This window comes from Prinia subflava, chromosome 8, assembly GCF_021018805.1.
Source record: "Prinia subflava isolate CZ2003 ecotype Zambia chromosome 8, Cam_Psub_1.2, whole genome shotgun sequence".
NCBI lineage: Eukaryota > Metazoa > Chordata > Aves > Passeriformes > Cisticolidae > Prinia > Prinia subflava.
The window spans coordinates 11,624,323-11,651,164 of NC_086254.1; the positions used below are offsets into that span (position 1 = coordinate 11,624,323).

Consider the following 26,842-nt stretch of genomic DNA (forward strand, 5'->3'; position numbering starts at 1 on the left):
AGCTCCATCAAGTCGGTGAGGTCAGAAGCTTCTGCACGGGCATAACTTTGGGCTGGGGCAATGGTCACAAGTCTATTGGCTTGGCTTTGGGATGACAGCTCATAAGCAGAGGTGAGCCAAACTCCATTAATTTGTTTCCGGTACCCATCCAACTAGAAAGGTCATGTTTTAATGTGCGGTGTATTTGGTGAGGTCTTAAGATGGGACAGGCTTCATTTATTTATAGAAAAGGTTTAGAATTTGTACCTTTCTATGCAAAGCAGTTATCAAATGCCTTGGTGTAACAACCAGCAGGTCACAGAACACTGGCATTTGTTTAATACCTGCAAGGCCATCTTCACCCCTTTGCAACATCAGGAAAATGTACAGTAGCTGAGGGGTTAGTGCATCCTCTGGCAGTTATTCCTCTCATTCATTGCCTTCCCTGAGTGGTGAAATGCAGTTTCAGAGCTTGAGGTGCTGCACAATCCAGCCCTGGACAGCTGTGACTTTGGTGTAGACACCAGGGAAGTATGGCCTGGCACAGCCATAGCCCCAGCTTGTGATTCCTGCTAGAAACCACTTCCCTGAAGGTTCTTTACATGCCAGGGGCCCACCTGCATCACCCTGCAACGAGAAGAAAAGAATTCAGTATCAAGCCACAGGCAGTGCAGCTCCCTCAGCTGTGAAATGGTCTTTCTTTCTGGGGCATGGGCATTTGCTGTCTGTTCCCCACTTCCCCAGGAGTCTCATTCCAAGCTGGAGGACTGCTCAGTGATGTACCTGCATGAACAATCTGAGGCTAGGGTTCTGGAACATAGAAGAATGTGTTTGGAGTTACAGTAGAGTCATGGAATAGGTTCCATATGGTCTCTTGCTTAGCATTACCTCTCTGTATATTTCCCTGCCGTGTCAAATGTTACTGGGGCAAGCAGCATATGCATGCAGGGTGGATGTGGATAAAAACAGTAGCCAGTTGATGGATGAACAGACAGCTAAGCTAGGGGAGGCAGGGCAGGGCCCTCCTGAGAGAATATAGTCTAAGAACTTGGCACGAGCTTGCTCTGTCCCAGCCACAGTGTTTGCTGCTCTTTCACTCACTGAACAGCTGTCGACGGTGCCCTGTGGGAAACCAGCACACAGCATCCTGCTGCTGATCTGGACAGGGTAGAACTTTTTGCAAGCCTGGTCTCCGATCATGTTCACTGCTGCTTTTTGCAAATGCTTTGACATGAGACCTGAGGAGACAAGTATTGCTGTTAGTGGGGTGAAGAGCACATGAGAAACAGCAGCATGTGAAGAAGTGGGGTCTCTGCAGCCTGCCTTGCTTGCCAGAGGGAGAGGTCTGCGCTGGGAAACTGAGTCACGCCTGGTTCAGCAGAGCAAACACAGGAAGGTCCCTTGGGTGTGTAGTTTGTCAGGCAGCTTGGCTGACCAGACACAAATGGTATTGGGGTAGTCCTTGTACTGCAGGATCACAGCTGGAGCAGCTGCTGTGGGAGTGGAAACACAGTGGCTGGCAGGTAGAAAGCTTGGGAAGGGTCCAAGAGGGCAGAGGTGTGATAAAATGGAGGAGTGCGTGGTGACACCAGGCCTTGCCCAGTTGGGATCTTCTGCAGTGTATGGCCTGGGATGGGGGTGTTTGGGGTAATGGTGTGGGAACTGTAGATGTTTGGGCTTGCAGTGTTGCAGTGTAGGTGGCACTGAGCTTGGCCATCATGGATGTGGGAGGGCCCTCTCAGCCAGTACCTCCTTCCTTTGTGGAGCCCCAGCCTGTGATGAAGCATCTGGCCCCTTCATGGAAGATGTGAGAATTGTCTGGGAGACATATAGGTCTGATGGTCCTGCTGAATGTGACAGGTGTGCTCAGTTCCAGTAGTGCCACATCGTAGTCTAGGCTGTAGACGTTGTAGAAGGGGTGTTTGTAGATACGAAATATTTTCTCCATTTTGCCTTCAACGCCACTCAGGAAGGGTGTTCCTAGAAAGGCCACCCACATTTTGGGGTCACTGTAACTGTAGAAAGACAGCAAACCTGGCTGTTAGGAGCATAGCTTCACAAGGAGGGCCATCCCTCCACTTGTGGGGCTGGCCACACCTTGGGAGGTCAGGTCCCCTGTCTCCAGAACAGTGGGTGTACTCAGGCTTTGTTCCGCCCATTCCTCTTCAGACTTACCTGTAGGGGCATTTCTCTGATAGGAGTGTGTGCTTCCTGTGGGGCACAGCATCCCAGCCAGGGTGCTGGACCACAAGGGAGGGGAAGGGCAGGTTGGCTGACAGGACTGAGGCAAGAGCCAGCTGACTTAACTAGTTCATCTCAGACTTACATGTCAAAGCAGTGAGCTGCAGAGAGCAGCCACTGGTCAGCAATGAGGACAGCCCCACACTTGTGCTCCTTCCGCCGAAGCCAAAGACTGACTTGCCAGGGCCATTCTCCTCGGACCGCACTGCTGCCACCCACAATCTTGCTGAAGGCCAGAGCAGTTGTTAGGCCACAGTCTGGAGCAGAGAAAGAAGCACTTTGATTTTAAGTAACTAGAAATGAAAGGAATGACTGCCTGCCTTCCATAACCTGTGCAGTGGGACAACCTTCTGGGGGAGCATGTACAGGGCAGTAGGATGTGATGAATTCAGTTCACCTAGCTGAGGCAAGGCTTGACAGACAGAGTGTATTTTGCAGACTTGTTATCCTGGATCAAGCAAATCAAGTTAAAACTTGATGTGGGACGTGGTATGCGAGGAGCAAATATTTGGATGGACTGTCTGAGCTATCCACATGGCAAGGAATGTGCAGCCCAAAATGCAGTCCCAGGTATGACAAGACACTATGAGCTGCCATGTTGTGCAGAGCTGTCTTGCCACCTTGTGCTACCAGACTGACTGGCCAAAAGGCCTGTGTGCTGGGAAACCTAATGTCTGTAGCAGAGAAGAGGCCACACTTTCTGGCAGTAAGTTTGGATCCAGCTCATCCAGCTTTATCTTGCTTTAGGGTCTGGCAGAGCAAGTATGATCTGTACCACAGTGGGCTGGCCTGGGCCCCCATTGTCTGGGCCCAAGACAGCCAGTGTGAGTACGGTGGGTGCCACTGTGGAGTCCAGGTCATGTAGAGCACAGCTGGCAGCAGCCACGGGCTACAGAGGAGAACTCACCACAGTTGCGCTCGTCGAAGCCATTGCTGCAGTCCACAACACCATCACATTCAGGATTTTCTTTTCCAATACACACCTTGCTGGAACACTTGAAAGTGAGGCTGGTACAAGGCACCACTGGAAGGCAATAACCCGTGGCCTGCTCAGTACCCTCTATGCTGGAGGCCTCCTGCCAACATGTCAATGAATCAGTTATCAGTTTTACCTGGGGTTTGGGTAGGCTTGGCTGTCTTGGTCGTTCTTAGAGCTGTGAAGATTTCACTCATGGTTGTGTTCATCCTTGTCCCCAGGGTGGTTCTGCTGGCTGGACTTACAGCCATTATGCTGGGCTGGATAAAAATGGCTGTGGTAGAAGTTCTAGGGATGACTGAACTGGAAGGGATGTTTGTGCCACCACTTGGCAACTGAGAGATGGTGTCCAGGATCCAGTCTGTGAGTTTGGTAATTCTGGAGTACACACCAGGTCTCATAGCCTGGGCACAACCAAATCCCCAGCTCACGATGCCAGCAAGGTAAAACACTCCCGGGGTCACCTCACAGGCCAAGGGCCCACCTGAATCTCCCTGTGGAAGAAGTAAGGCAACAGCTGCTCAGTCAAATCAGGTCTACCCTCAGACACACCAGAAGGACTTAACTACCTGTAATTCTTCTTTCTCCAGCTTTGTGGGTCTGTCTACTGTCATGCAGTGTGTATACAGGGCATGAGTGTGCAGAAGTTGAAGCTAGGGTCAGTGGCTCAACCTGGCTCCTGCCAGCACATTTCCACAGCTGCCACCAACTGCCACTGACTCACTGCCACAGGAGGAGACCTGCTTCATCCAGGATTTGTCTGGCCAGACAGAGTGGTGGGATGTTGGTTTAAGTTATTGTCAACTTGGCAGAGTTTTATTTGCATTTCTAAACTCCAAAGTAGTAGGCTGGGGTCTTTTGTACTCAAGTACATGTGAATTACACAGCTGGATTACAGCAGTTCAGAAGATATTTCACAAGGATCTACTGAAGGCAGAGTTAGATCAGCTTTTTAGAAAAATCTACAGAGTAGAGAAATCCCACACTTTTACCTGGCATGAGTCTACCATCCCCTCCATGAAGCCAGCACAGATCATTCGGTCAGTGAGGGAGAAGTTGTAGAGGAAGTTGCACGTGTTCTGTTCTATGATGCCCACAGATGCTTTCTGCAGGATCTCAGGCTTGGTGTCTACATGAAAAATCACAGAATTAGTGAGTGCAGCAGAGGGAAGGAGCTAATGGCTTTTAGACTGATTAAACACATGGGGAAAACAGGCTCTAATCCCATATGTGCATTGAGTCCTATGTAACCTGTTTTCTCTGCAGTCCTGAAGCTTGTGGCTCACCCCAGGGTGCAGTTCTGTGTCTATGCTAAGGATTCTGCACATAGTTTGTGTCCCATGCTCCTGAAAGTTTGTGGGCTTCTTGTTAGCTGGACTTCTTTGATAGCACATGTGCCACTGTCAGGCCTTCTCCCTATTGTGGGATTTTTGCTTATGCTCATTGCTTGGAACATCTCTGTGACTGAGAGTGGCTGCTGTGGCTGACATACCATCCTGCCAGAGCTGCAGCAGGCTCAGAGGCAAGGGCCTGACACTTGCTTAGCATGGTAGACCCACTGATGGCAGTCCAGCAGGTTTCTCCTGGTTCCCACCAAGCTGCTCTCTCCATTTTCTTCTTTGCTGGTGACTCCTAGGTAACTGTGGCTTAAGGTAGTGCTCTGTATACCTTAATTCTTGCTTATTCTTGTGTTTCTGTCAGTTCCTGACTGTCCCTGTTACTGACCCCTGTCCTATATGTTCCCAGGACTGTGGGTCACAGTGGCACAGGCTTTGCTGCTCAGGGTATCACTGCTCCAAGGCAAATCAGCAGGTAATGCATTACTGCTTACCATTCCCTTCCTGGAGATCACCCCATCCAGAAATGAGGCATTTCTTGCCAACAGGAAACTTCTGCACAGCAAGTGGGAGGCACACGGGCTGTATGTATTTGTTGAAGACAAGAGGTCTTGCCAGTTCAAGTACAGCCACATCAAAGTCCAGAATCATGGGGTTGAAGAGGGGATGTGGGATCACTCTTGTCACATTGACTTTCACTGCATTCTCGTCTGTTCCATTTAGTGATGTTGTTCCCACATAGGCTTCGATCTCTTCTGGCATTGTCCTGCAAATAAATAAACCTAAATGTGCATACTCACATGCATACTCACACACTTACCCCTGGCATTGAAATTGCAAACAGCTTTACATGATCAGCATGCAGCAGAGCGGCCCAGCTAAGTCAGGCCTAAAGAACTGTTTCCAGCAGTGGCACCTGTTGAATATTACCTGAAGAGCAAATAAACATGTAATAATGATCCTCTCTTCACCTCCAGAAATTTGTGATTTCAGGAGTGTTCTGGCAAACAGGTGGTGTCTCTGTATTCAGTAGGTCTTGTTGGATTTTTTTGTATTTGGATTTTTCTAAAGTTGTGGTTTTTCTTTTTTTTTAACCCCAGGTGATCTTTTAATATTCAGTTTAATGGCATTTATTTAAAAAAAAACTGCTCCTTTTGATTGTTTTCTACCTGCTCTTGGTGATTATTTGGTATCTTAAAAAGGCAGTCAAAAGGCATTCCCTAAACACTTTGCACCCTTCACTGTTGTGCAGTCCCATTAAACATTGCATTACCATAAGTTGTTTTTTTTCCCCAGGTCTAGTCTGATCTCTTTTGTTGTGCTGGTTATGTGCTCCACACCCAGCTCATCCCTCAGCCTTGTGTGGACATTCGCACAGTGTTATTCCTGCCCTCCCTGTCATGTTGGAGCAGTCAGTGTGCTGTGCATTTTCAGCAACATCCAACTCATCTCTAGTTTTTCACTGCATTCCTGTGCTCGTTAACAGCCCCTGTCACAGGACTGCTGCTCTCAGGACAGTATCCATGTTTCTGACCTCTTGTTTTGAATTCCAACAGCTGATGGGGACATACCCTCATTCAAGACAAACAGCACTGCTGGTTTTGCTCTGTGCCTCGCATTTCACTTGCTCCTTTATTGCCCAGCTGTTTAATGCATGAAGTTGTCTTAAAATCCTTCAGAGTTAGAAACCCACCTTTTCTGCCTCCAGGAATTTATTCTTGACAAGCATTATCTTCTTGCTACTCATTTCTTTACCTAGGCTACTTATAAATCTGAGCTTGGGTTCTTGCAGTTTACAGAACAATGCAGGATTGAATTGACCATTTTCCCTTTACTAGCTGACCATGTGTCTCTATTTCATATATTACAGACATTTTTTTTAAAGTTAAGTTTACTAAATAAACTCTCTTGTGGCACCTTCTTCCACTCTTATTTGTGTTGTCCTTGCACCCTGCTCAGGCTGCTTTAACCTTTCTCTGCCTTATTCCATTCTCCCCACAAACTCCTTTTTACTATGAATGTCTAGTTATAGCAAAAATTCATGTCCAATATGTTCTTGATTTCCATTTCTTGACTCCAGTGCCACACTGTGGGTTTGGCTGTGCAGCTCTGTGCCAGTGGACAGGTGAGCTGGAGCAAGGGAAGGGATGGGCTCTTACTCATTGAAGCAGTGAGCTGCTGACAGCAGCCAACGGTCCCCAATGATGGTGGCTCCACAGAAATGTCTTGAGTCTTCTTTCAGGCTGACTTGCCAAGGGATCTCTCCTCTGGAAGCATCTGTTCCTCCCACAATCTTGCTGGGTTTAGAGAACCCAGGTCGTCCTCCACACTCTGAACAAAAGTCAAAGCATGATTTCTGAGTATTCCTAGAAGAAGACAAGCCAGGAGAGACTTTGCTCTCTCTAACCAATAAGCCTTAGCAGGGACAGGTTAGGGCTGAGGTGTGAGACGTCTGCCCAAACCCTGCCAACTGATAGTGGCACTGCCTGATGGTGGCCATGTACAGCTGGACTCTTCACACAAACTGCTGTTCTGCATCTTGCTCTTGGCAAGTCGGGAATCCTAGGCCTTTCTTGAAGGCAGAGTAATCAATAGCTATGCCTCTTAGCCTTGCCATTCCAGATAAAAAGTTTATTCTAGATTTAGAAAAATACCCTTCATATGCATCTCCTTGCAAAGCTGCTGAGAGGGCTCTTTGGAGTGAACAGGTCATCCTGCAGACACCTGCCCTCCTTCCCTTCAGGGAGAGATGCTTGGCTGCTGTGAAGGGGCAGCCATTGGTTTTGAACTGCTGGGAGCTCCTTAGGTGGCAAGCAAAAGTAAATGATCAACAGGTTAAATACTGTCAGATGCTTCTGTGCTTTAATGACCTGTTCTGGGCCTGCCAGAGCAGACCAGTTACACAGCAAGATTACACAGACAATCAAAAAACAAAGGAGTGCATGGAAGTGCAGAGGTACGGAGTGACTTTGCCAGGATGCTCTGGACTGAGCCAGGGCCTGTTTGGATCTGTACCTGCCACTCTGCCTAAAAAGGTGAACCCACTGTGGATGCTCATACCTTGTGGTCTTGCTGCAGTCACTGGCCTGCTGGCAGCTGGGGCTGGTGAGGTGGTAGGGGTTGCTCTGGTGGTAGTATTGACCTCATCAGTGCTGACCATGTTACTGTTAGTCCTGAAGTGTACTGGAGGAAGAGTATGGACTACGGAGGTAGGGAAGGCAGAAATAGCATCCAAGATCCAGTCTCTGAGTTTGGTGACACGTGTGTAAACCCCAGGCCGCCTGGCTTCAGCACATCCAATACCCCAACTCACAATTCCTGCCAGGAAAAACCTGCCAGATGGTTCTTGGCAAACCAGGGGCCCACCAGAGTCACCCTGCAAGAGAAGCCAGATGGTGAGCTCTCCCTGGGGATGCACTGAGCTTGCCCCGGCCACCCTCAGCATCCCTCTACCAGCTAGGCTCTTTCTGTCCCTGTGTATCCTAACTCACTTCATATTTGCTCCAACCTAGTGATGAGTGGAGCATGTCTGTGTTGGCCTTTGGGTGTTCCTCTGTGTGTACAACTGTCTTGCTATTTCACAGAGGCCTTGTGCCCTTTATTTGCAAACAAAGGACACCATCTGTAAAATCTAGGATTTAGCATTTCTAAGCATTTCTACAGCTTTCATAATTTGTTACACCTCATAATGGTTAATCCTAGCAGCCCATAGACAGCCAGATGATGGGTGCTCATTGCCTGATACACAACCAAGGGAGACCACGTTAATGTTTGTGTCAGGTTTTCTTGATTTGGTCTATGGTTCCCTGGTCAGTTCTTGGTTATTGTGGGGCCCTGTGACTATCACTGACAGGTGGTGTCTGTGAAGCTGGTAATGCCTTGTGGGGATGAGATTGCTCTAGATCCGTAATGAATTCCAGATGGGTCATGTTCATCACCTAGCCTCGAATCTTCAATTCTTGGCCCCTTCTCTGGTGTTTGTGCTGTATTTGGTGCAGAAATACAAAGTACTACCACCAGAAAAGTGCAGATTTGTTTAGCTGGTTTCTGTTGGTTTGAACAGTCCTGCCAAACCACAGAAACAGACCTGGAAATCACAGTCCTCCTCCCACATCACAGTTCTCCTCTCTCCATGCTATGAAAGGCAGGCCTGTCTCCAGCTGACCACTTGCAGTCCGAAAATGGATAAAGGCTAACTAAAAAAACCCCTCTTGTTCACCAAAAACTGTGTATGTTTTAGTTTCCTCTGCTGCCCTTTGCCCATCTGGATTTTAATCTGAAGACCTGTGTAGAATATTGGTAGGCCCAGCCCTGATGACAACTCAGGAGGAGGAGTAAAGTAGTTAATTAGCTGAAAGAGCCCCTAAACAGCAGTGTCCTGCTCTAAGCAGTAGAGAATGTATCCTCATTTGTGTCTTCTGCAGCCACTGATCTGTGTTTGGGTCCAAGGCAGGGCCTCAAACCCCAATGGGAAACAGTGACTACAGTGTCAGTTCTGCTTCTTGAAGTGTCACTTGGTGCATACTGGGAGGGAAAAGCCTTAATGTGGGCAGGTGTGTCATCTTCTCTGGACAAAGCTTACCTGGCAGGAGTCAACTTTCCCCTCCAGGTAGCCAGCACACATCATCCTGTCTGTGAGGACATGGCTGTAGAGACTGGAACACAGGTTCTGGTCTAGGAGCTCCACTGTTGCTTTCTGCAAGAACTCGGGTTTCACCACTGAATGAGAAAGACACAACTGTGAGCTCAGAGCAGGGAGCCTTGCACAGGATCAGCAGCTCAGGGTACAGCACACTGCAGCTGGCCAGAGCAAGGTCCAAGTTCCCTTCCCTGATGCCTTCTGCCCTGCTCATACCCCACCGTGTCTCCTCTGCTGCCTGCCATGCTTTGCTTACAGAAATCCTCCTTGAGGTAGCCCCAGCCAGAGATAAGGCACTTCTTGCTGGTGGGGAAGTGATGGCCAGCATCTGGCAGGCATACGGGCTGGATGTACTTAGTGAAAGTCACAGGTCTCTTCAGCTCCAGCACGGCCACATCATAGTCAGCTGTGTCAGGGTTGTAAGAGGGGTGTGGGATGATCTGTGAAATGTCCATTTTCACTGCACTGCCATCAGAGCCTCTGAGGGAGGTAGTCCCTGTGTAAGCTGCCCACATGGCTGGGTCCTGAAACCTAGAGGAGAGACAGTGGGGGCCATGTGAGCCTGCAGTTATGACACTGTCCTGCAAAACCAAGCTGTCTCCTGCCCATCCTGCCATCCACTCCAGGAGTGATGGAAATTCCTCATTTTCCCCATGATGGGGCAGAGTGGTGCAGTGGGAGCTTGAGCAGGTACGGCAGCTTTTGGAACAGGGATGGAGGATGGAAGGGCGTGACTAAAACCTACTCAGTAAAGCAGTGAGCAGCAGACACCAGCCACTTCTCTGTGAGGATTGCAGCACCACAAAAGTGCTCATTGTTCTCTCGAAGGCTGACTTGCCACGGGAACTCCCCTCTGGATGCCTCTGAGCCTCCGACTATCCTGCTGGCAGTCTGCATGGCAGGGCGACTCCCACAGTCTGAAAGGGAGGAGAAAGCCAGTGCATCAGGATCCTGCCACTGCACCCCAGCAACACACTCTTGGGGGCAAGTGGGAAAAGCTGCTTCAGCTTTGTGTGTTCTGCTGGCATAGACTCAAGCAGCAGGATGGTTCTTGGGATGTCACAGGGCAGCCTTTAACCTGCGGGCTTGGGAAGAGCACTGCAAAGCACTGGGCCATTACAGCACCCTCCTTGAAACTCCTCTAGAGCAAGAAACTGTAGAGCAGCATCCTGACTAGTTTGACAAGCTCAGCTACTGCCTTGTGATCAGCTTCCAGCAGCTCAGGGGCATGTGGCTCTTGTCTATTCTGCCAGCCCACCAGGAAGGTGGACTTTGTGACAGCCCATCACAATTGATGGGACCAAGGTGTTTCCAAGGCAGTTTCTCTCATCCTGATGCAGCCATTTACTATTGGCTTGAAAAGTACCCTTGTCGTATCCTTGGCTCTCTTCAATGTCTGAGAGCCAATGGTGTCCCATCTCTCAAGGTCTGCCAGTAGTGGGTTGTGCCTGTCCTCTATGTGCAGGACACCTGCTCTGGGAATGCACAGCCCTTTCCATCAGAGGCATCAGCACAGCCTGTTTGGATGTCACTTTCAGGGCTTTCTTTTCACATACTGGATGTTGGAGCAAGTGACTGCCTGTGTCTCAAGGGCAACTTTCTTGGGACAGTAACACTTAAGTCACTCATGTCTTCTGCAGTCCACACAGCAATTCTCCCCTGGCTTCCCCAGGGGCAACCACCACTGTATCCTTTGTCCCTCTGCTCCCTGGCTGCCCCAGAGTCCCTGCGGGATGGGGGTCCCTGCTGGGACCAGAGCTGTTTTGAGCTTGCAGGCCCCCGGGCCACCAGGCTATAAACAAGATGGTCCCAAGCTCTTTTTGTATCTGTATCCAGGCTGCTGGTGGGGAAGAGGAGGAGGAGGCTGCAGAGTGCAGGTGGGTCTTCCTGCTGCCTGGCTCCTACCTGATTTCAGTCCAGGTCTGTGGGAAGAAACCTTGTTGGGACCTAGGACAAAGAGGAAGGAATCAGGATCAGCAAGGGCAGAGCAACCCAGCCTCAGGTCCTGGAGCTGCCTTCCTGGGCAGGCTGCCTGCCTGCCACAGGCTTTGCTGCATCTTCCTCTCCTGCCTGGTGATCTCTTTGCCCATCTGTGGCCAGTGTGAGGCAGGGCCCAGGTCCCTGCTGTGGGCCCCTGCTCTGGCACAGGGCAGGGGAGGAGCAGCTCCCTATTGCCATGCAGGCTTTGGGGTGACTCCATGTGCAGAGAGAAATTCCCAAATGCTGTGGCAGTGAGCTGCCTCTCAGGAGAAACTGGGGCTGAAGCTATGCAAAGCTGTTTGCCTAAAGCTGAGGGGACTCTCAGCACCTTCCATTTTGGCAGCACAAGGCTCCCAAAGATCCAAGGATCCTGCCCATTGTGGCAGAGGGTGCAAAGGGAGCTGCAGAGGAGTTCATACTTTCTTGTTTTCCAGGCCCATGTTTTTTTTAATTGGCTGGACCTGGAGTCCTACAGTCACACACAACTCCACAGTCACAGAAGGAAAGGAGAATTTCTTGTCAGGTGGTTTCAGAGAGTAATTCAAGTATGAGAAATAACACCCTGAGCCGTAGTTACTGCTACAACTCTGAGGTCTGCCTAACGGCTGCTGTGAACAGGTAGGTACAGCCAACCCAGCCATTAACCTCCTGGAGCTTCATTCCCTGTCCCTCAGACTGATTCCAGGAAGAATGGCTGCAAGAAAAGCCAAAGCAGTTGCAATTTATGCTTTAGGTTCTGTCGTTGCTGTGGGCCCCTCAAGCTGCTCTTGTAGGACAGCATTAGTGTTGGAGGGGTATTTGGGGACCCTACAAATGTCTGTTAAGCAGCAGCCAAGATATAGGCTGGTTTGTGCTGCTGTCTGGTGAAGCTGGAGCAGCTGGGAGCCAGGCAGATGATTTTATGGATTTGCTGGGTGCCTGGCAGCACTCCCATTTCTAACACTGCTGCTGGGCATGAAGCCTTGAGTGGACATCCAGACCTAAAGCCCTGCAGCAGTTTGGCTGAAACTAATGGTGGCTTAGCTGTGTGACCTGGGTGCCAGCAGCCCCGACACAGGGCACCCTATTCTGCCTGCCTGGTAGTGGCAGGAGGGCCATACCTGTGAGAGAAGCTGAGGAGATGGTTCCATAGGCAGCCAGGGAGAAGCCCTGCTTGTGCAGGGCAGCTGCCAGCCCGTGCCTGAGAGCTTCCTCCTCCAAGGCAGAGCTCAGGGGCTGGGAATCCTGGGGGGTGAAGAGGAGGCGGAAATGGACAATCACACCGGAGTTTCCATTCCTACCGGGAAACAGAGAATTAAGGGGGACCTTGGCTTCATGATCAATACAAGGGACAGGTTCCTGTGCTATCTGTCTACAGGGAACTCAAAGGAAACAAATCTTATTCTTAATATTTTGATTCTCGATAATTTAACGTTTTTCTGGAGATGTGCTCTGGGTTGAAGTGGTCATCTGAATTTTTTTCCCCTTTGAGCCAAAGCTGTGGCTGAACAAAATTGTTTTCCTCTGCCTTTCTGACTGCATTTCCAAATGAAAGAATGCAGAATATTGTTGCAATCCCAGATGAAAATCCAGCCTTGACCAAAAAACATTTTCTTTTTGTACTAGCTTTGAACAAGAACACAAGTGTGAGTTCACCTTCTTGGTGAGGCTTGTCAGAATGCCCTGAAATGTGAGCTGCAAGGTCTGCAGAGACAGCTGCCTACACTCACCTGTAGCCTAGGATGGTGCAACCAGTGCAACTCCAGTTCAGCTGGGAGTCCTGGAGACTGGACAGAAACTGCAAAGCAGAGAGTGATGGTCACACACTTACTGGACCCCAAGGAGGTGTGAATAGATGATGCCTGGGCTTTTGCTGGAATCTGGAGCTGCTGATGCATGGTCTCTTGTTTCTGTAAGCAGAAGCATCTATATCCAGCTCATATGTAACCTTTTTCCCACCCTGCCTTTTAGGGAATGAGGTAGTAAATCCTTTTTTAATGCCTTATCTCATTTGCAACATTTTCCACTCCATGAATGTATCTCAGGGTCGTGACAGATCAACTCACCAGCTTCTCAAGAGCAGGTGTCAGCACCCTATAGTAGTCCGAGTTCTCCATCTGTAAGCTGCTGTTGAATGGGATTCCTTGCAGCTCCACTATGTGCTCAAAGCTGGCCTCTTCTGTGGAATGGCAGGCTGCCAGAAAGGGAAGGTGTCTGTCAGAGGCATCTTTCCTCATGGCTTTGCAACATGGATATCATCATGTCCTTCAAATATCCTGTTTTTAGTAACTTGACTGTCCCTGACCATCCCAGCTGCCTCAGGAGTGTCCCATAATTGGACTGAGATACCCTGCACGTGTGCAGTTAATAGCATTTTGCACTGAACTTGTTTGAACTTGAAAGTAGTGGATTTTTTGTCAAGCCTGAGACAGAAATTTATGAAAAGATGGGTGCAGCCTGGCAACCTGAGATTGACCCTATCCTTGCAGGAACAGCCTCGGGAAAGTTCTGCTGGGTACTGAAGCCAGCTCAGAAACTGTGACTGTACAGGTGGGATCTGTCAGTCATGTCATGCTGGGGTTGTCACTGGGGTGCTGGCTTGAGGTGGCATCTGGCCACGGGGCAACAGAAGCAACAGGAAGGAGGTGTAAGAGGGAAGGAGGTGGTGATCATGTTCTAGAGTGGGACAGTAAAACAGGCAGTGCTAAGTGGCTGCAAGTGGTCGTGATAGGAAACGGTAAAGGCAGCAAGGTACAGTGACAAGAAATTTCAAAGTCACAGAGAGAGATTACAGGACAGAATCATAGAATCATGGAATTTTTTAGGTTGGAAACAACCTCTGAAATCACTGAGTCCAATCATTCCACCAACACTGCCAAGACCACCACTAACCCATGTCCCTTAATGCCGCAGCTACATGTTTCTTAAATCACTGCAGGGATGGGGATTCCACCACTGCTCTGAGCAACCTGTGCCAGGGCTGGAGAGCCCTTTCAGTGAAGAAATCTTCCCAACATCCAATCTTAAACTCCCCTAAGCCACCTTGAGGCCTTTTCCTCTTTTCTGCCCCTGCTTCCTGGGAGCAGAGCCCAACTCCCACCTGGCTGTCCCCTCCTGTCAGGGAGTTTTGCAGAGCCAGAAGGTCCCTCCTGAGCCTCCTTTTCTCCAGGCTGAGCCCCCCGCTCCCAGTTCCCTCATTTGCTTCTGGTGCTTCAGCCCCTGCCCCACCTCTGTTCCCTTCTCTGGACCCGCTCCAGCCCTTCAATGTCTTTCTTGTCATGAGGGGCCTAAAATTGAACCCTGGATTTGAGGTGGGACCTCACCTGTGCCCAGAATAGGGGGACAGTCACTGCTCTGGTCCTGGTGGCCACATTATATTGCTTCAGCAGATCAACATCTCACCCAGCTTGGGTTGTCTGTGAACTGACTGAGGGTGCCCTTGATCTCCTCATCCAGACCATTGATAAAGATATTAAACAGGGCTGGCCCCAAAGTGGCCCTGAGGAACACCACTGGTCACCAGTCTCTAGCTGGATGTGACTCCATTCACCACTCTCTGGGCCTGGTCATCTAGCTAGATTTTACCCATTGAAAAGCACCCCCATCCAAGCCATAAGCAGCTAGTTTCTCCAAGAAAATGTTTATGGGAAATGGAGTCAAAGGCTTTACTGAAGCTGAGGTAGACCAGATTAAGACCCTTTCCCTCATCCTCTAGACAGGTCATTTATGTCATAGAAGGACATGAGATTGGTCAAGCAGGAAAGGAATAGAGCATATGTATCATGAGACACTAAAGTGCTCTGAAGTCATGGTTTGAGAACACGAGCTGACTACAGCCCTTGTATTTTTTGTGCATTGTGCAAAAAGGTGTCTGCATTTTGTTCTCAGTAGGAGGATTTTGAGGATTTTTGCTATAGGCAGTGTAGACCACTTCTCTTTTGGAGCTGGTAAACTGCAAGAATGTACCTGGCTGCACACTCACCCAACAGGATCCCCAGGCAGAGGGCTGTTGCGCTGCCCACCATGGCAGCAGCAGCGGTTGCCTTCCAGCAGCAGGCCCCCAGTCTCCTTCTCTGGGTGCTTTGCCCTGGCTTTTTCTGGTCCATGCTTTCTGAGCAGCTCTACAGATGGGCTCTGTGATTAGAAAGAAGAGAAGGAAAATGACAAGACTGGGACGAAATCTGTCATGCCAGCTAAGGTTACCCCAGGAGCTCCAAACATTGCATTGCCACAAGAAGTGAAAGGGTAGATGTGTCCCCTGAATGTGCCTCAGGCTGCAGTCAGGAGGTTTAAGTTGTAGGACCTGAACTCATCAACCATAGTGGCTCCTCCCTGCCTGGTTCCCCTTCTCTGTCTTCATAGGAGGCCACCACTGACTGATGGTGCCCATTGTTTTTGTGCTCCCTATCGCCATGGCCAGTGCAAGCATGAACCAGCCTGATGCCTCCATCTCCATGTTCTGTGCAGGCTCTAGATGAATGCTGAGCCAGTGTCCCAGCAGCACAGAACCTGCCTGGCAGCACCCTGTATCCGCTTTCAGCTGGCAGTACCCCAGGCCTGCTTAGCAGCAGGGTTTCAAAGTCCTGCTGCCCACAGTGCCAGGGTGAACAGCTCTCAGCAAGGGGCTGAACGTCTCGGCTTGCTCCTTCTGCCTCAGACATGGTCCCTTATAAAGATCCTAAACTCAGCCAGTGTCACTAGGGTATGTTTTGGTGCTGCTCAGGAGTCATAGAGCTGCAGTAACAGGCAAACAGTGGAGCTGTAAAGTTCAACATTTATCTCAGAGTAATCTTATAGGTCTGCAAACATGACTATACTGCAGTCACATCCTTAAACATGAAACTGAAGTCTGAATAGACAGCTGTGAAGAGAGACCTGCCTGGGACTCTGGCTCATGAACGGACCAGAGCTAATTGGCACTGAATACTTCAGAAATCATTGTCTGCTCCTGCTGGACCATTCTCACCTGGCTATGGAAGTCTTGACATTAGGCTACTTACACCCCCAAGGTCCATGTTATATGGATTAAAACTCTCTAAGTAATAAATCTCATCCTGTAGCTGTTTATGAGGCAGATTCGGGGTGAGGTTTCATATAGCCCAATACTATTCCACATTTTTTGCAGGAATTCTGGAGGAATTATAAAATCACAGTGGGTAGCAAAGCCCACTACAGCATTTAGCTGAGAGCTTCCAATGCCTAGTAATGCAGAGCAATTAATATGTCCTTTGATTACAGCTTTGCTGCTACCCTGATGAGCAGATTCTCCTTCCCTGTGGCTAGCATTGGCACTGGTGCTTCCAGTATTTCACCTCAAGTGGCCCTGCACCAGAAGCAGAGCCCCTTCATGTCACCTTTCCTGCCTCCACCTTTTCCTGACCTTTGCTAGACTGGTTTCAGTATGTCAATGCTTTCCATGCACTGAAGATGCCCAGATGGGATATGGTGCTCCAAGCGTGAATTCAAAAAAGCCACAAACAGAAAGAATATCTGTCTTGGCGATTTTTTGTTTTTGTTTTTTTCTCTCTGCAGTCTTGCTAGTACTAGCCAGACTATATTTGGCCTTTATTTGCACATCATCAACAGTTGGGTATCACTAGGATGAAAACCAGCCTGTAATATCCAGTTATTACATAATTCAGACAGTTAGCATCTGCAACAAGCCTGATGAGACAAGGGGAGACACTGATTTCTTGTGGTCTTAAAATGTGTTAAATTACTGTATTAATATTTCTCCCTTATAGGCAGGAAGAAGACACACAATCCCATTCAAACTGTCAGGCTGAAGTTGTCTCAGACATTTTGTGTGATCAGAGTGGAAATCACAGAAGTCCAACTCTTTTTGGCCAAGGGTCCAGAGCTCCTCAGCTTCAGAGTGAGTTTTTTGAGGACTCAACCTCTAACTGTTGGGAAACTCAGATTTGCAGGAGACACCAGAAAAGCCTTGGCAAGGCACAATCACCTCTCAAACTTACTCTGTCTTGATATTGACAGCGTCAATAGTATAAAACCCACACAGCTCTTCCTTCCTCAGTTCGAAAGGCTGTCCTGCTGAGGGACATCTCACCTGATCACTTCCCATCCACTCAGACGGTGCTGTGGGGCTGCCATTCCTACAGTAGGATTCCCTACTGCTGTAAATCGGACTGTGACTTCAGAGAAGTTGCAGAGGAACTGCCTTTTCTAATGTAAATGCATCCAGCAATGAAAGGAAGAGAGGAGGAAAGGGACACAGGGAGAAGCAGCTCCCCCTTTCAGAAGAGCTTTTTAGTGTTTTCCAAGAGGCGTCAGCAGCTCTTTAAACCGAAGCTTCTAGATAAGAGATTTTAGAAGGTCACTTCTTTGTGAGGCAACAGACAGAGAGAAAGGGGAGAGGAAGGGAGAGTCTGTCCAAGGTGCCTCTTTTTTTTCTAGCAAACATCCAAATATTCTTTTTCAGCTGTAACTGAGCCTGGCACAGATCAGCACTGTGGCCTCTGGGTTCTGCTAACAATAACTCTGTCTGACAATTCAGCTCTGGCTAAGTGGAGACAAGTAGGGAACCTATTTTCCAGTAGTCCTTGTGGCCTGAATACATACAGATGAGGAATCTCCCCTATTTTGGTAGGTTTTGGAGTCACTGTTCCTCTTGCAGTGTGCTGAATGTGGGCACTCAGAAACCAAGTTCATGTATGCTGACCAGTTCAACAGTGGATTTCAATGGACCTCAAAGGGAGGACAAATGCATCTGAGAAAAAAAATAAACATTGCAGACAAAATTGGCTCTGGCTTTTTTTTTTTTTTGACAATACAATCTTAGTTTCATGTAAAAGTCATACTACAGTAAAAGGTACTTGGAACCCTAAAAAGAAGTTTGTATTAATGATTGCAGAGGCATTTTAACTGGAAAAATTAGACTATTTAGAGAGAGAGAAACTTTCTACTTCCCAAAAATCAAAACTTGTCTTTGTTCTCCCTTTTAGCATAAGGAAAGTTTACTTTCTTTTGGTGTCAGTGGTGTGAGTTAAAAAATAATTAAAAGGACATGTAAATGGAAAGCCCATTTTGCAAGAGCAGAAGAGAGATTGCAATTTTTTTTTTTCTGAAAGACAATAAGGATCATCTCTAAATGCATAGTGGAGATCTGTGGCAAGAATCTGTACACAGTCAAAAATATTGTGGCATAAAATCAGATGAGTGAAAAGTAAATTTTGTTAGTGGGGCAGAAATTAAGAGAGTATTAATAGTCATGAGTTTCCAATAGGAATATTGAGAAGTAAAAGCACAACTAAGGGTTTTTGTCAGCTTATAATTTTGAGTGGTTATAAAAGATGATGCCTCTGAGAGCAGGGTGTAGGGAACTCTGACCTAAGTCTCCACACCAGCAGGGTGTCTTTTCACCCTTACATTTTAGCAGAGAAGGTATGTCTGGTGTGCAGCACAGAGTCAGCAAGAGCTGTCCTGCAGATTATCACCATCTCAGGTTGTCCCTGAGGGTCTGCCACGGTGCTGGGAGGTGGCCACCACCCCTCCTCTGCTGCTGCTTGGCAGCTCAGGGTAGGTTTTTTCCACAGAAGTCAGAATTTTGCTCTAGGGCAGCTTTGAGTCATTCCATAGGATTTCCTTGGAGGATGGATTTTATTTCTCAGCTGGTTCAAATAGGGAAATCATAAAATATAAAGTGATATAGTAAAAATATCCTTTACCCAATTAGCCAAACTCACTAATACCCACTCTTGTCAAACAGGACAAGTAGCATGTGTGTGTTTGCTCTAATGTGTGTGTGTGTGTAATCACATGTGTTAGTTATCTCGTGTGTGTGTGATCTCACGTGTGTGTGTGCTCACGTGTGTGTATGATCTCACATGTATATGTGTGTGATCTCCTGTGCGTGTTTGTGATCTCACATGTGTGTGTGTTTGTGATCTCGTATGTTTGTGCATGCTCGCGTGTGTGTGAGAAAATGCACTTGCAGCATGTTGTGGCAATATCACATGCAGCATATTGTGGGAATATCACCTGCAGGACCAACAGGGGGACAAGGCAGGGCCCCGAGAGAGACCCCCCTGGCTGTCTGTGTGTGCCCCTGCCCCAGACCCAGCCTCACCTCACAGGTGTCTGCCCAGCTCAGGTGATCCCATGCTATGCACACCTGCAGGACTGGCCCAGTCTCCAGCACCTTCACATACTCTGGCCTTCTTTCTTCCACTGCTTGGTACTTCTCTTCCTTCACCTCACCGTGAGTTCCCCTTCATGTTTTCACCTCCTGAGGCCTTTTCTTTGGCCTTCCTAGCCTTCTCCCATCTCTCTCCCTTCAGAATAGGAGTATTTACACTCCTGTCTTGCACTGCACTGCCCCAGGCTTCCTCCTGCTCTTCTCCAGCTTCTCCCATTCCCAGTCTGCCAGCCCCTACCTGCAGCCCTCAACCACAGGGACATAAGCTGAGGTGCCCTGCTCTGTTGGCCAGAGGAAAGAAATACAGGAAAGAAACATGGGCACCCGTGTTTTCAAAAGTCAGCTTCATTTACAGATAACAAATGTGAGGGAACCCTGATGTCCCCCCGGGGACAATGCAAGAAAACAATTCCCACACCCCCACACAACCTTCCCTGATGATGAGCCTGGCTGCTCTGGGTCTTTGTGCTGCATTTCTACATTCTAGCATGCTTGGTTTCTTCTACACTGTGACGGTAAAGGGCAGCCAATATGCTGCAACCATTTGAATAACCAAGTGTTAATAGAATATTTTCTTCATCTCATAATGGGGTAGTGTGGCTTGTAGCACAGCAATATGGTGTCTACTGAGCCTTCCGACACAGAGGTTGTAAAACTGTCTCATTGTGACCTGTAAACCCTCACCCTGACAGAGCCTTTGCAAAGTGATGGCACAGGTATGAAAAACATGCCACTTGCTCAAGGCAGACCACAAACTCAGCAGCAGATATGTCTGCAGCCTCAGCAAGTTATGAGCCTGAGGGCAAAGGCAAGTGAAGAGCTAAATAATTTTATCACCAAGATAAGACTTGTGGCACTTCAGGCAGGGAATACAGCAGAAGCAGACTATTTCTCCAGAAGGAGGTAGCCCAAAATTAGAAAGTAGATTCCAATATGCCTTACTTGGTAGGTTCACTATCCAAAATCACAGCTGCCAAAACAACAAACTTTTGGTGATATATCTGTCACCAAACATGAGCCTGAGCAGGAGAGAGAAGACGCTTATTTGCTGTAAGAGAAATGAGAAGCATGACCACAGGAGATAAGAGATGTGGGTGTGGAAACAGATCTGCTGGCAGAACAATGTGGTGGAAAGAGCCAACCTCAAATATCTCTGCTAAAAAATGGGGTCAAGCCTAGTGATTTTTTCCTTACAGTTGGGAACTTATTTGTATTGAAATGAAGCTCAGATTTTGTGGCAGCAGTTACTGAGAAGGGTAGAATACTTTCGTAGGGGAGTGGATTTATAACCAGTGGTATCTGTTAGGTACTGATGCAGTGTGAGGATGTGTCAGTCTGGAGAGGCCAAGAACTGTGTGTCAGTTCCTCCTTATGGCTCACTCTCTGAGTGGGGCTCCAGAGAAGGGAGTGTTGGAATTTATCCCAAGACTGTTTCTTCCTGGTGAGCTCATATAATTCCCCTTAAACCTTCTCATGAGATGATCTTATGTCATGAAAAAAAAAAAAAGCCTATGCAGAGACAGCAGCAGCTGGCCAAACAGATAGAGGACAGAGCTCTCAGCACCAAAGGCAAACCTTCCCATGATCAGCAGATACAGGTTTGGCTGCGTGATCCTTTGTTTTGTGTGACATGAGCTTCACCTACCATGACACTAGCTCCTTGGACCAGCCAATGCTGTATTTCTCTAATCCTTTTGCTTTAACCCATCTCCATCTTCTGTGATGGATGTATAGAGCATGTCCATGTCCCCATCTCTCTTTAGGTTAACATTTAAAAGTGGTTGTGCTGCATTTAAAAGGCTAAACTCTACTTTCAAGCAGAAAGACACTCTTGTCACCTAAGAGAATGCAGATTGAGCTGAGGACACCTCTTGTTATTAAGGTGAGTGAAAAACCCTGACACTGCAAGCTCCCAGACCATGCACAGCCTTCAAGTGAGCAAATCTGAAAGCCCCTGCCACTCAGATCAGTGAGGATCCCAAGTACCTGCTGCTCACCTGCAGCACTCAGCATGGAGATGCATATGGTTCGGCTGTAGTCCTGCTCCCAGCAAGCCAAATGACACTGTGCCGGCCTTGTTTATTGTCCTTCTTGGTCTACAAATGTCTCTCAATTTACAAGTAAAAAGATCCTCACCCTGCCTGCCAGCTCAGCAGTCTCAGCTGGGGCATGACAGACAAGCTGAGCTCCCCAGCGCTTACATTATCACGGGTAACAAAGGCTCTAACATCACTTCCACCTTGGAGACACTCAGCCCTGAGCTCTCTCTCTGGTAACAAAGTGCTGGGCAGATTTGTACCTGCAATTACTTCTTAAACTTGTAGCCATGGATTACACAATAAAATAAAGGCAGCTTTGCCCCCCCTTACCCCCCACCCCCAACTGTGCTGGCTTGAAAACACAGTAGAGATAGTAAATACTGAATACACATAGGGAGTATCCAGTAAGCTAGGAAGTCCATGTTTGTCTGGTTACTTTCCACAACAGAAGCACTATACAATTTGATACTTTTCAGCTCATGAATGGCCAAGAAAAACTCACATGGTTAATTCATGGCATTTCCTTCACTGACATTCACTTGCCTCTCTTTAACACTGCCTGGCCCAGTGCAGAGGGTGTGAGAGAAATCTTGGTCCCAATGAAGCTGATGGACATATGGAGACCAGAGGTTCTTGGGGGAACAGGGGCTAAAGTAGAGGCCTTCATTTTGCAAATAATCACATTTTATTATTTCTTACCAGCTTACATACATTAAAAGCAATATGTAAATTACATTTTTAACCTAGCTTCAGCTGTTACAGATTGTCAGGTAGGCATTAGTGTTCATGGATACAAAACCCCCAAGCTAGCCTGAAATCAGTTACCTGCAATGCATGCTCCCTCAAAGAAAAAATTCACACAGAGAAACCAGCCAGTGATGAAAGGTATCAGTCAAGCAGTGAACTCACAGCCCCTGAGTCAATGAGAGGCCACAGAGTGAAACTCTGCATGTATCGGTCAGGGGCAGTGCCACATGCTAAACTCCAGCGCTGAAGCCGTGTGAGCATGCATAGCTTTGGCCAGCCCTGCTGCCTGGGGAGACCATCCCCGAGCAGAGGCCTCGGGGCACTGGCACACACGGACTGCTCAAGGCCTGCACTAGGCGGTGCTGCCTTGTTTGACACCTCCTTACAGGGACCACCCTTAAGCAGGGTAAGGGGCTGTGCCGGAGCTCTTTGCAGAGCAGCCTCAGGGCTGGAGGACGAGTGTGAAGCAGCGTGACTCTCAAGCCCTTCTCTTCAACCATGGGAATAAAGAACCATCCAGCAACAGAAATATTTAAGCTCAAATGATGGTACTATTTTAAGCCCCTAGAGGTTATTTGTAAGAGTTTGTCCCGTGCCTGGGTCGAAGCTGCTCACTGCCCTGGCTGTTTCACTCTTGTATTTCCTACATTGATAATATTGCTTTTTTCAGCATTTGGGTCTGCATTACTGTCAAAGCTACACTTTTTTTTTCCCATGAAGTACCCTGAGTTTTCTTTCCTGAACATTTCCTAATTTGTTATAGCTTTCAAATAATATCGACCATTCTCTGCATTTTGGTTTCCAAAGTGTTTAAACAACTAAGATGTTTCTCTTAACCAGTACTTTCAGAGAAGAGGGTTTAGAGGTCACTTTTGACCAAGGCTCAATCCATTATGTTGCACATGTTGTGGTTGAACACACACTGCTTAACAGGCAAAAGATGAAATGAGCTACAGAAATGCAAGTGTGGTGAACAACTAGCAGAAGGGTCAAACTTCCACAGACATTCCGTGTCCATTTCTATAGCCAGTGGGTTCCTTTGGTCCAGAACGAAACCCCCTCCAGCACCACCCACCCGTTCATGCAAAGTGCTCCCCAGTTCCCCTGAACCATTAGAGTTACATGGAGTCGAAAAGCACTAAAAAGCAATCCAACATTACATAAGGAAAACTACTTAGTCATCAGTGACTAAAAGGAAGCACAGAAGTTTTTTTCCATCTATTATTTTCAATAAAAGGTGAGTTGAGCTGTTTTCCCCGCGGCAATAAATTCAGAAACAGGCCGTTTTCTCAGAGCCAGCAAAGCACGAGGAATTTCCCCAAGCATGGGAGAAAACCCAGTGTGGAGAAGCAGTTTTAAACTCCAGCTTGTCTGAAAATCTGCAGGTGCAGGCAGCAAACCTGTCTGCCCCTGATGGAGAAGCAAGGAGGAAGAACAGAAGGAAGTCGTGAAGAAAGCGGAGGAGGTGAAAAAAGAGCAGGAGGACGAGGACGAGGCGGAGGAGGAGGAAACGGAGGAGGAGGAGGAAGAGGAGGAGGAGGGCTGCCCGAGCCCCAGCCCGGCAGGAGGGATCGTGCTGGGCGGTGGGACCGCGGGGCGAGGAGCATCCAGGGGTGAACTGTTGGGAAAGGTGCAGGAAAGCCCAGCACCCTGAAGGAAGTAAAAAGGGCTCCTAAAAAGGAGCAGGGACTCACCTGCTTGGCTTTTCCCGTTGCCGCCAGGTCCCTTCCCCGGCAGCTGACCCGCCCGGGCCCGTGGGGCGCCGGCGGGGGCGGTGGGAGGCACTGGGGGAGTTCTCGGCGGAGCTTAAAGGCACAGGCTGAGAGACAGGAACTGTTCAGCCTGAAGAGCTGGTTTGTTGATTTCACTGAACTCTGGAATTAAGCACTTTCCACCCCCAGCCCCTCCTCGGCCACTCCCCAGCTGCCTGCGTTGGGAACGGGAGCAGTGATGCCCCAGCTTCTAGCTCTCCCTAGTCATGAGACATTCCTGCAGTTCGCTGTGCAACTCCCATCCCCTCCAGCAGCAGGACATAAAGGAAAACAGCTGCCTGAAGTGGGGTAATTCATACCCGCAACACTGAATTTTCCCCCATCACCAGAACTTGGCAGCCCCCACATGAAACTCCGGGGATGATCTGTTAACCAGCACTGGCCCATGCACACAGAAACCATAAATGGAGCAGTATTCCCAAAAAAACCCTACTAATTTCCTCAGTCAGACATCCACAGCCCTTCTAGTTCATACTGTATTTATCATCCTGACAATCTCTGTGTTAAAACAGCCTAACTGCCACCACAGGAACGGGCAGGGATTATCCAACATCACACACACCCACAGCAGTGGCCAAAACTGGACAGAGTTCCTTGTGCTGAAGTTCTTATTTAAGCCCACCCTTTTGCCATCTTGAAAGGACAAAAAATACATTAAAAACTGAGAACTTGTTTTGCTTTAGTCTGAATTTTGGCCTGCTGCTTGACACAGTCTTCTCTCATCCAACTGCCGCTTCTGTCCCTAAGTAGTTTCAACATTAACAGCAAGCTTCAGCAGTTCATGTGTTTGATGGCAAAGACATGAAAGAACACAGGATTCTAAAATTCTAAAATGATCATAGAGATTTCTCTGAAGTTGATTTTATTTAGAGTGTATCCTTTAATTCCTAACATCTGCTGTGCCATGGATCTCTCTAGACTGAGCAACAATTACTGAAACCTGTTTTAGGTTTTCTGCTGAGCATCAATAATGGAGACTTGACTGGTTACAGAATCACAGACTGGTCTGAGTTAGGAGGAACCCAGAAGGATCAATGAGTCCAGCTCTTAAGTGAATGGCCCATATGAGGATCAAACCCAGAACCTAGGTCTTATTAGCACCAAGCTAATAACCAGAAAAATGCCACAGTCTCTGAACCTGAATGTTTGGCTGTGAGCCAGTGAACACCACAAGTAGTTCCTGTCCTTCCGGACTGTGAAAGTGCTGAGTGAGGGATTGACATCCTTCTAATAGTTCATCAGATAAAGAGGATCTGCATGTATCTTTGTGTGAATGAAGATGCAAAAACGCATAATCAAAGACCAAAAATAATGAGGGGAGGAGGACTGCAATAGAACTGCAATAAAAGAAGAAACCAACAAAATCTATCAGTAGTCAGATAAGTAAGAAATTAGGAACACCAGTTTCTACACTCCTGCTGAAGGGGCTGGGAGCAAACACATCAAAGTTAAGTGAGAAGACAAGTCATTATGGATGCGATCTCTGGCAACCAAACTCAACAGGGGTAGTTGGGAACCACCCTTGTCTCTATCCCCATTCAGGGGGTACAAAGACAGAATAAATACACTCTTCATTTGGACTTCTGATGGTTATTTGGAATAAATTTCTTGCCTGAAATACCTCACTTGGAGCACTACATCTACCTGTGGGGTCCTCAGCATCAGGGAGGACATGGACCTGTTGGAGCATGTCCAGAGGAGATGCTCCAAGGGCTGGAGCCCCTCTGCTCTGTAGCCAGGCTGGGAGAGCTGAGGGTGTTCACCTGGAGAAGGCTCCAGGGAGAGCTCAGAGCCCCTTCCAGTGCCTAAAGTTCAACAAGACTGAAAAATTCTTCCCCTGGAATCCCATGCCACAGAGTCCATGAAGCTCCTTAATGTTCTCTGTCTGTATGAGTGCAACCCCACGTTGTGAAGCAGACTGATCTAGGAAGGGGCAGCAGGCCAACTCCTGCTGCTCAGGTAGTGTTTCCTTGTAATCCTCCACATAAAAGAGGATTTCCCCTGCCCCACATGGAGGAAAACATGGAACATTTGAATGGCCGGGCTAAATGGCTGTGCATTTCAGAGGATGCAGACATACCTCACTATAACACATCCTGCTCAGGAGCATCTGTTAGGAACAGGGTGGTTCCTACTAGCCACTGGAGACATATGGCACACTTTTCTGAAAGCTGCATCTGTTTCCAAGGAACTCTTCTAATTGAGAACAGTATGCAGAGGTGATGTAGAGAGTCAAATCTGTCTTGGAGACAAGACTGAAAAACTGTGAATATGGGAGTTGTATTTAAACAGAAAAAACAGAGATCACAATACTGTATATGCCTTGTTAAAGTTCCCATAAGAAGAAAAATAGGACAGATTTGCAGCGTAGCCAAGTCCTAGAACTCCCCTGTTAATCACCTGCACAAGTGAGGCAATGAGGTGATTTGAAATTTGGGAATTGACTGAATATATCCGTACAAATGTATTTCAGCAGTTGGCGCAGTGTTGGGATGCATCCCTCCCTGGGTCCCCCAGGGAGAGAGAAATGCAGGGATTGGATTAAAGCCTTTAGAGAAATTAAAACCTATTACGCCATGTACATGTGAGGTGGAAGTTTAGATTTCAGTTTTAAGTCAATACACTCTAAGTGCCTTAAGCATCTGTCAGCCAGCACAAGGCCCAGACTTCTGAGGCCTGGCGACTTCGCTTTAGACACAAAAAAACCCAAAGTCAAACATCGCTCACAGTACTAGACAGAGCAGGTGCAATTTTTACGTGAATGAGTTTTTTACGTTAATGGATATGGTATACGATGGAGCTTTTTTCCTTAATAGATATGGTATATGCATAGGTTTTGATACCATCCTTTGTATTTTTTTCATCGTTCCCTATACTTTCAAAATTAGGTTTAGGTTGGTGTAGAAAGAATGCTTTAGAATTGCGTTCTTAGTTGATTAGGTAGTATATATAGGGATATGAATATGTATTTATGGTTTATGGATAAAAATCCCCTGGT

The 26,842-nt window shown here is 47.9% G+C and overlaps 1 protein-coding gene across 1 annotated transcript; it reads right to left on the minus strand.

Annotated features, from left to right (window-relative positions):
- TMPRSS9 (transmembrane serine protease 9) lies at positions 1 to 24,996 on the minus strand. The gene is made up of 19 exons (XM_063403033.1): positions 23,767 to 24,996; positions 15,114 to 15,265; positions 13,198 to 13,325; positions 12,862 to 12,929; positions 12,253 to 12,428; positions 11,078 to 11,119; positions 9,918 to 10,089; positions 9,429 to 9,703; positions 9,116 to 9,252; positions 7,594 to 7,909; positions 6,693 to 6,864; positions 5,028 to 5,299; positions 4,189 to 4,325; positions 3,333 to 3,690; positions 3,128 to 3,244; positions 2,306 to 2,477; positions 1,729 to 1,994; positions 1,081 to 1,217; positions 1 to 606 (listed from the first exon to the last, which is right to left on the minus strand). Exons 2-19 carry the CDS (start codon positions 15,235 to 15,237, stop codon positions 445 to 447), a joined length of 3,231 nt encoding a protein of 1,076 aa, XP_063259103.1. The 5' UTR covers positions 15,238 to 15,265; positions 23,767 to 24,996; the 3' UTR covers positions 1 to 444.
- Positions 24,997 to 26,842: the final 1,846 nt, after the last annotated feature.

What these genes read in the sequence shown, in the direction of transcription:
- TMPRSS9 (XM_063403033.1), bottom strand. Translation starts at nt 15,237, where the DNA reads ATGGACCAGAAAAAGCCAGGGCAAAGCACCCAGAGAAGGAGACTGGGG. An exon ending in CTCCTCAGCTTCTCTCACAG is followed by an intron (nt 11,120 to 12,252) that starts GTATGGCCCTCC and finishes TCTTTGTCCTAG; the next exon opens with GTCCCAACAAGGTTTCTTCC. An exon ending in CTACCTCAAGGAGGATTTCT is followed by an intron (nt 9,253 to 9,428) that starts GTAAGCAAAGCA and finishes TTTCTCATTCAG; the next exon opens with TGGTGAAACCCGAGTTCTTG.